The sequence below is a fragment of the Glycine soja genome, chromosome 1 (genome assembly GCF_004193775.1).
Source record: "Glycine soja cultivar W05 chromosome 1, ASM419377v2, whole genome shotgun sequence".
NCBI classification, from domain to species: Eukaryota; Viridiplantae; Streptophyta; class Magnoliopsida; order Fabales; family Fabaceae; genus Glycine; species Glycine soja.
The window spans coordinates 9,524,111-9,538,286 of NC_041002.1; the positions used below are offsets into that span (position 1 = coordinate 9,524,111).

General features: G+C 34.5%; 1 protein-coding gene across 1 annotated transcript; it reads left to right on the forward strand.

Annotated features, from left to right (window-relative positions):
• The first annotated feature begins 889 nt into the window (after positions 1-889).
• On the forward strand, positions 890-1,219 carry LOC114402577. Its single transcript, XM_028365555.1, has one exon. It carries the CDS (start codon positions 890-892, stop codon positions 1,217-1,219), a length of 330 nt encoding a protein of 109 aa, XP_028221356.1.
• The last annotated feature ends 12,957 nt before the right edge of the window (positions 1,220-14,176 follow it).

Genomic DNA, 14,176 nt, shown 5'->3' on the forward strand with positions numbered 1-14,176 from the left:
AATTTCTACATGATGCCCGCTTCTATGTGTGGGATGATCCACATCTATTCAAGTTAGAAGCATACAATCTGCTGAGGAGGTATGTTATGATGGAGGAAGCACATAGCATCCTATGGAATTGCCATAATTCACCATATGGCGGTCCTCACAACGAAGATAGGACAACAACAAAGATGCTACAAGTAGGTTTCTTTTGGCCCTTAATCTTTAAAGACGCTCATGAATATGTGTGTCGTTGTGACAAATGTCAGAGAACAGGGGGAATTTCCAAAAGGAACGAGATGCCTCTGCAAAACATCATGGAGGTAGAAATCTTTGACTATTGGGGGATTGACTTTGTGGGGCCTCTCCCATCTTTATACGGGAATATCTATATCCTGGTAGTTGTTGATTTTGTGTCTAAGTGGGTGGAAGCCATAGCCACTCCCAAGAATGATGTCAGGGCAGTGATAAAATTCTTAAAGAAAAATATCTTTTCTCGTTTTGGAGTACCACGAGTCCTGATCAGTGATGGGGGAACACACTTCGCAATGCACAACTAAAAAAGGTTCTAGAGCATTACAATGTCAGACATAAGGTGGCCACACCTTATCATCCCCAGACAAATGGCCAAGAAGAAGTTTCAAATAGAGAGCTAAAGTGAATCCTTGAGAAGACTGTCGCATCATCAAGAAAGGATTAGACTTTGAAGCTAGGTAACGCTCTCTAGGCTTACATGAATGCATTCAAGACTCCTATAGGCCTATCACCATTTTAGCTGGTCTATGGGAAAGCATGCCACTTACTGGTGGAGTTGGAGCACAAAGCCTATTGGGCCCTCAAACTACTAAACTTTGATGAAGCTGTAGCTGGAGAGAAAAGGAAGTTGTAATTGTTGGAGTTAGAAGAAATGAGGATGAATGCCTATGAGTTATCCAAGATTTATAAACAGAAGATAAAGGCGTATCATGACAAGAAATTGCAAAAACAGAACTTCCAACCAGGCCAACAAGTCTTGCTCTTCAACTCCAAACTCAGGCTACATCCAAGAAAGCTAAAGTCAAAATGGTTAGGGTCGTTCGTAATCAAGGAAGTAAGACCCCATGGAGCTGTGGAATTGGTGGACCCTACAACAGGCACATCAGAGAAAAGATGGGTCCTCAATGGACAACGCTTGAAAATTTGCAATGGAGGCCAGTTAGAAAAATTAACAAGTGTTGTCTACCTGAACGATCCATAAAATGAAGAACAATGTCTAGCTAAAGACGATAAATTAAGCGCTTATTGGGAGACAACCCAACATTTTTGTTTTTCAATTGTGTAAAAAAAAAAAAGCAGGATTGGGGGATGAATCCACCATTGATGACCCCAGAGGCCTTCATCCAGCAGGTTGCTTGGTCAAGAGTGCAACCCTCTATTGATGTAGGGGGGTGAGCCCTTTGAGGTCAGAGATACCACTAAAGCTAGAGCTGGGGATGACACCATTGTAGATCTGGCGGCTAATTGGGACCCATGACCAGACTTGGGTTGAAGAAAACAGGATTTTATTCAATCATTATATATTTTTTTAAATTTTTTTCTCTCAAATAATTGCATGATATTTATGAAGTCACTAGTGCTAAGGCTTTTTTTGAAGGACATAAACACTTGAAATGCTGCATACCAATTTTGTGAAAATGCTGATTCCTTGAAGGCAAGCGTCAGTTCAAATGGTGGAGTATGAATCACAAAAAAGAGAGAAAAGGTTATCCTGTCTAAAAGAAATCATGGTGCGGTAAGCCAACAACTTTGTCTTTTCCCGATGAGTTGTGTGAAACCTACTTATGAGAGAACATCTGTTTTTAATTTCCTAATTTTGCATCATTCTTAGTCTGTTAGATTAATTACATGAAGTGAAAATGATCAAGGCCCTGTTTCTTTTTATTTTAAGCCTATTGTCTCAGATATCTCTTACCTTATTTTAGGGTATTAAGAGAGCATAAGGGTTTTAGTCATGATATGCCCCTAATTTGGGGGAGGACTAGGGTAAAAATTGTCTCAGGAAGGTGAAACAACACACGGTAAGGCACCCTCAAAAAGCTTGTAAGCCCAAAGTTTTCTTTTCCAAAAAAAAAGGAATAATAAAGGCAAAAAATAAATAGGTGCCATAAGTGCTATTAGAATAATAAATTGAGGTTGAAAAACAAATAAGTCTAGGCTGAATAAGTAGAAGTTTTTATAGGGGGGTATCTTAGTAAAATCATTGCTAGACATAGAATGATTGCACTATGCCCATGCATCAAAGCAAGCATATAGAATTAGAACTTCATGCATTTTATATATTGAATCTTTGCAAAGTATTTGAGAGATAGATAGGTAAAGTAGGTTTGTCATAGTGAGACATCGGTGGCAAGTAATCTAATAGATGTGGGAGGATAAATTCACCTAATTGATAAAGAAAAATAAAAAATAATAGATCTTAGGCAAATAAGGCTTGCTAGGCCCTAACATTCTCATCTCATTGAATTCCCTATTAATTCTTTTGTCTTCTATTATTTCTTTCGTCTATTAATATTTATTATTTTATATCTTGTTCTTTTAAATTCATTTTTTTACCTCATTTTATTTCTTCCTCTTATAAATTGAAAATTATCCAACACAAGTACAAAACAAAGTCCTTGTGGAAATCGACACTCGGACTTCCGAATCTTTACTACTTGGACATTTGGTACACTTGTCAAACAGTTAACACTTCCCCACATGAAACAACCCACAAAAATCACACCTCAATTATTTTTTCGATCCCTATTCATTGCGATCAATAATTGATCTAGATTGGGCACAAAAAATCCAAAACGATGCATAAACTAAAACAAACAAAAATTACAAAGTATACATCTAGATCCAACACAAGAAAATTTTTAAAAATACATAAACTAAATAAGCGTGTTTAGAATCTACTGTGGGCATCACTATTACTTTTGGTAGGCTCGAGAGGATTGGCCTTAGGGGCGTTAGATGAAAAAGATGCTTGGTAGTGGATGATGACAGAGCATGTTGGTGGTGGAGGACTCCAAGATCTCCATATCTTGACTTGTGGTTCTCAGAATGATGTTTGGATTGCGCTTTGTGGAGATCAAGTTTTGCATTGAGATCTGTAGATCTGAGGCATGGAAGTGCAGCAATGAGGAACATCATTTCTTCATTGTAAGCATGGCAATGGGGTGGGATGGGTTTTGTCTTCTCTCCCCCTCACCCCTGACTTCTCAAGTCCTCCCCGCCCCCGATCCCCGTCGGGGTCCAAAAATTAAATCGATCCCCGCCCTTGCTTAGGGATAGGGTTTCCTCGCCCTTGCTTAGGGATTGGGTTTTCCCACCCCGCTCCACTCTTGATCTCGTCTTGTATTTTTTAGTCATAAAAAATGGAGAAAAAAGGACAAATATTTTTTGTAATTGGACTGGATCTATTTCAACATGCTAAATTGAAATTTCAAGTAAAAAAATTTTGATCTCATTTATTTTTGGATAGTTTAAATAAATAGTGATCATGACACCTTGTTTACGAAGGTTGAAATTCCAAGTGCTTTGCAATAGATTAAGTAAAAATTACTTGCTCTCATTTATTTTTTGAGCTTAACATGGAATTAAGTAAAAATTGTACACAATTTTAAGGAAAGCAATAATTCCATACATAAAACAAGTATTAATCCATTAAAATTATAAGGTTATAATAATAATAATTTAGAATATTTATTATATCTAAATAATAGTGGGACAGGGACGGGGACTAACATACTCGACCCCATCCCTGAATCTGACTTTCTTAGTCGGGGGAAACCTGAACTCGAACCCAACCTGGGCCAACTTGATTTTCCCTTGTCAATGTTAGGGCAAGTCCAGGTCAGTCATCATGGGGATAGGTACACTTGCCATGCTTACTTCATTGAAGTCACTGGCTATTAAAGTCACTAGATCCATTCCAATTTGACTTACTTTAAAAATATAAAGAATTAAATTGAATTTGTTTTAAAAGATGTCAAACCAAACTGAATAAAAATAAGTTTAAACTATATATTTTGGTTTCCTAACTTATTTTTCGATTCTAAATTGATTCCTATGTTTTAAAAGTCCTAAAATGGTTCCCTAAAGAATTTTTTTTAGTAACATGTTTTCCCTTCAATTAGTTTTAATTCAAACAACATTAAACACCCGTCACTAGCGAGTCAATTATAACTACTCCGCCATGGAATGCAACAATGGTAACATTGTCCTATTGACCACTACTTTGGCAAAATTCACCCTAAACGACATCGACGAACTGAATTTCTTCAACATGAACCTTGTCGACGGTTACAATCTTTCCATGATCGTGGAACCATAGGGCGAAACCTTTCCACGTGTCAGAAATTACACTGCCATAGGAGCCAGAGTAGCCATAGTTGTTGGTGACACAAGTTTAAGGTCGGTTGGGTTAAAACTAAAGGAAGGACGAACTTGTTACCAAAAAATTTCTTTAAGGGATCATTTTAGAACTTTTAAAAAATAGGGGACCAATTTAGAACCAAAAAAATAAGTTAGGGGACCAAGCATATATTTTAGCTTATAAAAAAAAAGAACTAAATGTATTATAACCTATATTAAAAATGAGTCAAAAAATTAATTTTATGACATTGGCATAGTAGAATCATTTTTAGAGTGTAAATAAATATAATTTTTAGGTTCTGCACTTTTAATCAAGTTTGTTTAGGCCTGTTTGGGATAGATTTTAGTTGAGTTTTGAAAATTGTAAAAAGAACAAGTTTTTTAGTTTTAATTTTTTAATCAATTTTTAGTTTCAAAATAAATTCATTTTTAAAGTTTGTTTAGGCCTTGTACATATAATACTTGTTTTGTCCGGTGACGAAAACAATGACGACTATGACGACAACGGTGATGGTGGTGTCGACGTCGATGACGATAGCTGTAATGGTGGCAGTGATGATGATAAAAATGATGATGGTGACAATGACAATCATAAAGTTGGTGATATTAGTGCCGATGGTAGTGGCGATAGCAGACTAGAAATGTTGGTGGTGGCATGATGACGACGTTGGTAATTGGTGGTGCTGATAGCAACAAAAAAGACCAAATTCATAGATTATGTTTTTATAAAACTAAAAATCAATCACAAAACATTTTTTTATTTTGAAAATCAATGTAAAAGTGAACTGAAAGTGAGTTAATTAAAAATCATTTCATATTCATTTTTACCAAACACGTTTTATCTTAAAAATTACATTTAAAAATTAAAAATTAAAAATTCACAATCACCCCAATTGGCAAAGAAAAGATTTAAAAATTTATTTCCCTAAATCTAATCTACTCAATCACAAAATTAATTTTAAAAACTGAAAGATTGTCAATTAAAATAAAGTCTTTTGGAATTGATTTGATTTTGTTAGCTGCTAATTACCAAACGTGTACTTAATTAATTATAGGTTCCATGGATTTTAAAAAATTGACTAGTACTGTTACGTGGAAAGAAAATCACATGGAGACGGCGGTTAGGTCTATTAGGTTAGGGCTACATATGCTCATCTACTAACGTCATATTCATTAGAAGGCACACAACTATAGCTGAAAAGAGGAAAAGAAAAAAAGAAAAAGAAGTTGGCAACCGGATCCATATATCTTGTGAAGATAGAAAACTTGTATTATCCCTTTATAAGTTATTAAATATGATATTAAAAAAAGATCTTTATGTGAATTTATCTAAATAATAGTCTCTTTATATATATATATATATATATATATATATATATATATATATATATATATATATATATATATTTTTTTTTTTTTTCACTAAAAACTCACTCTTTCGTTTCTTTGAACATTGAAGTCATAGAAAGTGAATAGCTCGTGTGTGTGTTTTTCTTAGACAAATTATTACAATATCGTATCATATCTTGGAAGTCATTTGATCAAACTTGATGTTTGTCAATATTGGTATATACCAGTGAACTAAAACAATTAACTTTTTTAATATTTTTTTCTTATGCTTTTTTTGGGGACAAATTTTAGTGGGCGAACTAATTACCTCTACACGAAAAAAGTTATATTTTTCAACTGATCACTTCTGTTGGTTGCTCAACTTGCCTAACATAAGGTGGGTTAAAAATGGATCGAATGAGTTCAGGCAGGTGAACTCGCTTTGCTACTCCTATACAAAATTCTATATGAATTTGGATGAAATTTTTACCACATCAATCCATGAAGTTAAGGTACATGGTGAGAGACTTGGGGACAAGCCATTTTTTTTTCTTTAATTGCCTCAAGCAAAGATGCATCCATTAGCAAGATTGATCTTAAGGTTTCTAGTGCTATTGAATGAGCTTTCTTCTCAACATTTAAAAATTTGGAATGTTGTATGTCAGCTGAAATACACAAAAATAATGAAGTTAATAATTAATTACAAAAATAGATACAAATGATGCACATCCAGGATACTTTGCTAAATTTTCTTCACACGCTCCTCTAAGTCATTCTACTCATTCTTAAGGATGTTCGGGTTACTTTGTCCCAAAAGGGCAACAAACCTATGGTTTCTTTTTCATATTATGAAGAAAGTGATCAAGAAATTATAGCTTCCACTCAGTTTTCTACTCCACCTCCTTTATCAACTCTTTTGATTCATGAAACCTGATTTTTCAAAGGGAGTTCAAGTGAAAGATTGAGAAAAATAAAAAGCATTTGAGGGATATATGATGAAATTGAAATTATAAATGATTTGTTTTATCTTTTTATTGATAGTGAGTGTGCCTTTAACTTTTAATTTGATGAAGCAATAGAACAAAAACGTCGAGACAAGCCATGAAGGAAGAAATCAATGACATCAAGAATGACACTTAGGAGTTATCAAAACTACCTAAGGGTCATGAAGCAATTGAAATCAAGTGGGTGTTCAAGTTTAAGAAAAAGATTGCCGAAAAAGAAGTGGAGTTAGTTCATGTGAATACACAAGATCGATCAAGTTGCAGACTTCACTAAGCCCCTCAAGTTTATAGATTTTAAATGGAGTGAATAGACAATTTAGTCCCTGAGATTGTACCCATTTTGCATATTAGTCCCTAACTTAATATTAAATTCAAAATAGTCCCTATCTTTACAAAAGTGTTGCAAAATAGTCCTTTCGTTAAATTTTAAAGTAACGCCGTTAGTGAAGTCAATTTTAGTGCCACGTGGACTATCCAACGTGGCACTAAAGGATGACGTGGCATGACACGTGGATGTGCCTCCTAAAAGATGTCACGTCATTTGATGATAACAAAACGAGTAAATAGGCAATTTAGTCCCTGACTTTGTACCCCTGTTGCATATTAGTCCCTAACTTAATGAAAAATTCAAAATAGTCCCTATCTTTTGCATAAGTGTTGCAAAATAGTCCCTAACTTAAAAGATGCCGAAAATCGTGCTTAAAGTGTCCATGTATTGCAAAGGTTGTGCCTAGCACGATTTCTGGCGGCGCAGATTCCTCCTTGGATTCCTTGTCATCTTTTGATTCCTCTGGTTTTTTCTCTTCTTCTTTCTTTTCTTCTTCATTTGGTTTTTTCTCCTCCACTTTGTTTTCCTCTGGTTTTTTCTCTTCCTATTCAAAACACACACAAAAAAAAATCAGAACCCGGAATGATATATTGATGGTAATTGAAGAAAAAAAAAGGAAAAGAGAATGGTTATGCAGACCTCGCCCATTGGTGTTGACGGCTACAGAGATAAGGTTGTTGCTGTGGATTTTTGGTTCTTTTTATTTGTGCAAGTGTGTGTGGGTTCTTTTTCGTATATATGCCTCAATTGGTTCAGACCCATCAAATTTGAAGAAGCCACTCATTTTATCATCATCAAATGATGTGGCACTAAAATTGACCTCACTAACAACATTACTTTAAAATTTAACGAAAGGACTATTTTGCAATACTTATGCAAAAGATAGGGACTATTTTGAATTTTTCATTAAGTTAGGGACTAATATGCAACAGGGGTATAAAGTCAGGGACTAAATTTCCTATTTACTCGTTTTGTTATCATCAAATGACGTGACATCTTTTAAGAGGCACGTCCACGTGTCATGTCACGTCATCCTTTAGTGCCACGTTGGATAGTCCACATGGCACTAAAATTGACATCATTAACGGCGTTATTTTAAAATTTAACAGAAGGACTATTTTGTAACACTTTTGCAAAGATATGGACTTTTTTGAATTTAATATTAAGTTAGGGACTAATATGCAAAATGGATACAATCTCAGGGACTAAATTGCCTATTCACTCATTTTAAATGATTGGTCTTAAGGGGTCCCTTAATTACTTAAAAACTATCCCTTTTAGTCTTTGTAAAACACTTGGATTTTTGCTAGTCCTTGTTATTATAAAGTAACAACTAAAAGTTAATGTTTGTGTAAGGTTGGATTTAAAAGAGAAGTGTTTGTACAAGGACTAAAAGAGATGGTTTTTAAGAGTAGGGACTAAAAACAAATTTTTGTGTAACTATAGGAATCAAATGAGTAATTTTTTACTACTAGAAAAAATGACTTTAATATCATTATGTAAACATCGGTTTTTGATAAAACCGATGTTAACAAAAATGTGGTGACATATTTGTAAATAACATAAATTCATTAACATCAATTTTTTCAAAAACTATGTTAATATGAATTCGTTAACATTGTTTTTTCAATAATTGGTATTAACAAACTCATGTTAACATCGGTTTTTTCAAAAATCGAAGTTGTGAAATGATAACTTACATGGGTTTTTAGTGAAAACCAATGATGAACCTACATTTTAAAAAATATGTTGCCTCCATGAACCCTAATTTCTCGCGCTTTCTTCCTCTTTGTCTCGGCTCCTTCTCTCGCACCTCTCTGTCTCGGCTCCTTCTCTCGCACCTCTCTGTCTCTCTATCTCCACTCTCTTTCTATTTGCCTTCTATCTTTCGCCACCACAGCATACTACAGCGTTGTGTCTTCACACTCCGCTTTTAACGTCTTCCGCCACCGTCACATCTCATCGAGGTGTCGTGTCTCTGTCAGGTACCTCTCTTTCTGTTTCTATTTCGTCTAGCATGATGAAAAGTGAGCTAAGCAACCTAGAGGATGCACAAGCACAAGGCCAGTGCCCATATTAATAGTTGAGGAGAGTGGTGGGAGAATTTGCAAGCATACTCAATGGTGCTTGTTGTTGTTGTTGAGGAGAGGAACAAAATGATAAAGAGAAGAAATGTGGAAGTGGAACTCCATTGCCATTGCTTTGATATCTCACTCTTTCTTCTTCTCAGTTTGATGCATAGTTGTTGATCACTCACTATTACAGATCACACCTCAACTACTGTTTCTATTTATATCTATATATATATATATATATATATATATATATATATATATATATATATATATATATATATATAGATAGATAGATAATATACTTTCTATTCAGGAATATGATTTGACAATAGAGATATGGACTTTAACAGTCATATATACAGTGACAGGATTCCAATGGTGATTACCTGCAGAGAATTTGATAATTAATCAGTATGTGAAAGAGAGAAAGTAATGAATTATCATTGATGATATGTACCTAATGATGACTTTGCTTAAATACCTTAAGTTTTGACAAGAAATTTTGTTAGACACTAATTTTCCTAGTGACAATTCACTTCATGCAATATTTATGTGTGACTCAAACCACATCAAGTCTAGAAAACTATCAATATACATTTTCCTTCAAATACATTTTTAGTGTAAGAAATTTGACGGAAGAACATAATTATTCCCTATATTCAATTGACATCATGATAATTTCTCTATTTTTTTTTCCTTCAAATACATTTTTAGTGTATAAAACAATAATTAATTTAAATTTAAGAATTCATACAAATTATTTGAATTCTTTATCATTATCAAAATAATTATATAAAATTCACTTGACCTTATGAAAATATTTTATAATTTTATAATTTATTTTAGGCTTAAATAATATTTTGGTCCCTATAAAATAGGAGTTTTTTTAGTCCTTTAAATATATTTTTTTATTTTAGTCCTTTTAAATAACAGTTTTGTAGTTGTAATTGTAATTTGTAGGCACTTTTCCTTTTGTTGTTTGCATCGTCATCACAACATTGATTGTTATTGTTAGTGACCATCTTCACAAGTATGAATGTCTTTCATGATCTTTTTTGATATGAATGCTTTTATAACTTGTGTTATGTGATTAATGACTATTGTTTTATATACAAGTTATGTTCATTATGAGTGAACCTTAGTTTCCCATTTGAGATTCAACATAATGATTCTTTCAGACAGTTTAGATTAATCGTTGTATTGAATCTTGATTTGTCCATTTGGACAGTTAAGAAAGAGTCATGTTTTTATAGTAGATTCATATGTATAGATTAACTTTCTTTTCTTAAATTTTATGAAATTTTAGTACAATGCATTTCACTTTGTTCCCTGAGTGCATACTTGATTGTGGTGGAATTCATGTCACTGCTTTCATGTCGTGTACTTAGAGATCAATCTGAAATGCTGCCGAAATTTCATCAAATTTAAGAAAAGAGACTTAACCTTTATGTATAAATCTGAAATGTTGCAGAAATTTCATCAAATTTAGGGCCACACCTATAGTGAAAAAAGTGAGGTTTTCATGTATGAAATAACTTTGTGAGTATCACAGAGTTATTAATTAGATGGATCGAAGCTGGGTGAATGCAAGTCGCATGAGCCTTGCGTATGAGGAAGGCGTTGAACAGTTCTTGCAATTTACCTCTGAAAGAAGTCGACCGAATGAGGATAGAAAATATTTTTGTTCTTGTATAAAATGTTTGAATGGAGATGACAAGTACTAGACGACATACGCGAATATCTTCTGTGTGATGGGATTAAGAAGAATTATACGAGATGGATATGACATAGTGAATTCATAGACATGCAGAGGGTGTCTCAAACTAAACCAGTTGATTTAGAAATAGGAGATCGATTAGAGGATATAATTTGTGATCTTGGACAAGAGTCTTTTCAGCAAGCACATTCCCCTATGTATGATACATTAGAAAGTGATTCGAAGAAGCCTTTGTATCCGAGGTTGAACAAGTCTTTGACGCTGTTATCAGTGGTGTTAAGTCTAATTAATGTGAATACTAGATATGGGTGGAGTGACAAAAGCTTCACTTCACTGCTTCAGGTAGTGTTGGATATGCTTCCAAAGGAAAACACATTGCCAAAAAGTTACTATTAGGTGAACTGTGTTCAATGGGTATGGAGTATCAAAAAATTCATGCATGCCCTAATGATGGCATACTATACAAACATGAGTTTGAAGAAATGCATAAATGCCCCAGGTGTGGGGTACCACGGTACAAAGTGAAAGATGATGACGAGTGTAGCAATGATGAAAACACAAAAAAAGTCCCCCAGTGAAGGTGTTTAGGTATCTTCCGATCATTCCAAGGTTTAAGCATCTATTTGTTAATGGAGATGATGCAAAAGACATTACGTGACATGCAAATGGAAGAAATTGCGATGGAATGCTCCACTATCCAGCTGATTCCTACCAGTGGAAGAAGATTAATCATTTGTATCCAAATTTTGGCAAAGAGGCAAGAAATCTTAGGCTTAGACTTGCCATTGATGGAATGAATCCCTATGGCAGTTTAAGCACTTAACACAGTTCATGGCCTATTTTGCCAGTAATTTACAACTTGCCTCCTTTGTTATGCACGAAGCGAAAATACATGATGTTGTCTATAATGATATCGAGCCGAAGACAGCCAAAAAATGACATCGAGGTTTATCTCAGTTCCTTTATTGAAGACTTGACAAAGTTGTGGAACGAGGGGTTGTCGTGTTTGATGGGTATCAAAATGAGACATTCAAGTTGCATGCAATGTTATTTTGTACCATTAATCACATTCCAGCATATAGGAATTTGAGTGGATACAGTGTTAAGGGCCATTGTGCATGCCCTATCTGTGAAGAAAACATAAGCTACGTATAATTCAAACATGGAAGAAAAATAGTATACACTCGATATCGATGTTTTATGAAACCTTATCACCCTTACCAGTGATTGAAAAAACTTTTAATGGAAGTCAAGAGCATGAAAGTGCGCCGATACCTTTAACTGGTCAGCTGGTTCTTGAGCGGGTTGAGGACATCAATACTATATTTGGAAAGACCCAAAAGAAGTTGACCAGTAAAAGTTGCATATCAAAGAAGAGGTCGATATTGTTTGATCCTCCATATTGGTTTTATCTAGATATTAGACATTGTATCGATGTTATGCATGTGGAGAAAATGTGTGTGATAGTGTCATCGAAACACTTCTTAACATTCATGGCAAGACAAAGGATGGTTTGAATACTCATCAAGATCTAGCTGAGATGGATATACGTGAATAGTTACATCCAATGTCTAATGGTAACAAAATATACTTGCCTCTAGGATGTCATACTTTGTCAAGAAAGGAGAAGACATGTTTCTGTCAGTGTCCGCGTTGTGTCAAACTGTCACAAGGATACTCTTCAAATATTAAGAGCCTTGTGTAGCTGAAAGATCTAAAATTCATGTCTTGATGCAACAATTGTTAGTCGTGGCAATTCGACACATTTTACTTAATAAAGTGAGGCATGCCATAACTCGCCTGTGCTTTTTCTTCAATGTTGTTTGTAGAAAAGTCATTGTCCCTATAAAGTTAGATGACTTGGAGAGTGAGGGTGGTATTATCTTGTGTCAGTTGGAGATGTATTTTCCTCCTTCATTTTTTGACATCATGGTTCACTTAATTGTTCATCTTGTAAGGGAAATTAAATTGTGTGGTCCCGTTTATTTATGGTGGATGTACCCGGTTGAGAGATACATGAAGATCTTAAAAGGGTATACATAGAATCTACACTGTCCTGAAGCATCAATTGTTGAAAGCTATATTGTAGAAGAAACTATTGAATTTTGTTTAAAGTACATTCAAAAGGCAAAACCAGTTGGGCTTCCTCAGTCTCGGCATGGCGAGAGAGAGAGAGAGAGGTAAGGGTTCACGAGAGCTGCATGTTATAACTCTGGGTCCAGAGGAATTGTAACAAGCTCATTTGTATATACTAAATAATAGTAAGTTCTGTCATACATAGTTTGTCAATTGTCATGAAGCCTTAGTCAAGGAAAGTACCCAAAAATGACCAAGAATAGGGTGTTGAAAGAGCATAACAAGACTTTCCTAAATTGGTTTAAAGGATCTTTGGTGATGATAATACTTTTGAAATGTTAAGAAAGTTAGCAGACGAGCCTAAAAGAAATGTTAGAAGTTGGCAGAGATACTAAATGTGACACCTTCTACCCTCACAAATAACGAATAAAAGGAAATAAAATCATGCAGAATTTTTTTCTTCTAAAAACACATTGACTTTAGATCAATTGAAAAGAATAAAAGGTTCATATATACTTAGTGAAAACATAGTAGAAATTGTTCAAATAAAAAAAAAGGTTATCCCGGCTCAAAACAAGGTCGTTCATCTGAATAACAAAAAACTAAAATAGAAGATATAACACAATCATATCATTAACGGAAATTATAACATGCGAAGTACAATCCTATGCCCCAATGTCACACTTATCAGAGCATATCCCTATCACAGACTAAGTCTCTCCATCTCTAGCGTGGAACTCATCATGTGATGGCTCACTTGAAAAAAATGGCAATCAGCCCAAACACAAACGCACATCGAGAATGAATTATCACATTCATATATAATAAAACATTAGAGCATGTAAAACATATAATACTCAAAGCTGAATTTGTATAAATAACATCACTTCACAAAATCACACACATTATTCACGTCCATTCAAGTTCACACACTCCAGAAAATAACATCAAATCACAATTGTTAACTGAATGAAAGTCAAACACATGTGTTATGCAACAAATACTCTATACTCAAGCCTACATGCAATGTGGTACCATTTTTCAGTGAAAAACCTTGTTGAGCACCTAGGAGTACATGACAAGACACACCACACAATGGGTATTTTCGATCACTCTCACTAAGTAAAATCATAGGGAGACCAGTCAGGGTCATGCTGTTTTACGAGAATGCTCCAACCATGTGAGATTGACACAGGCTTAAAGGAGCACTCAAACCGAGTGACCCCGAAGGCTTACACTCCAAAGAGTCCGTTAGGGCCTCTCCCTC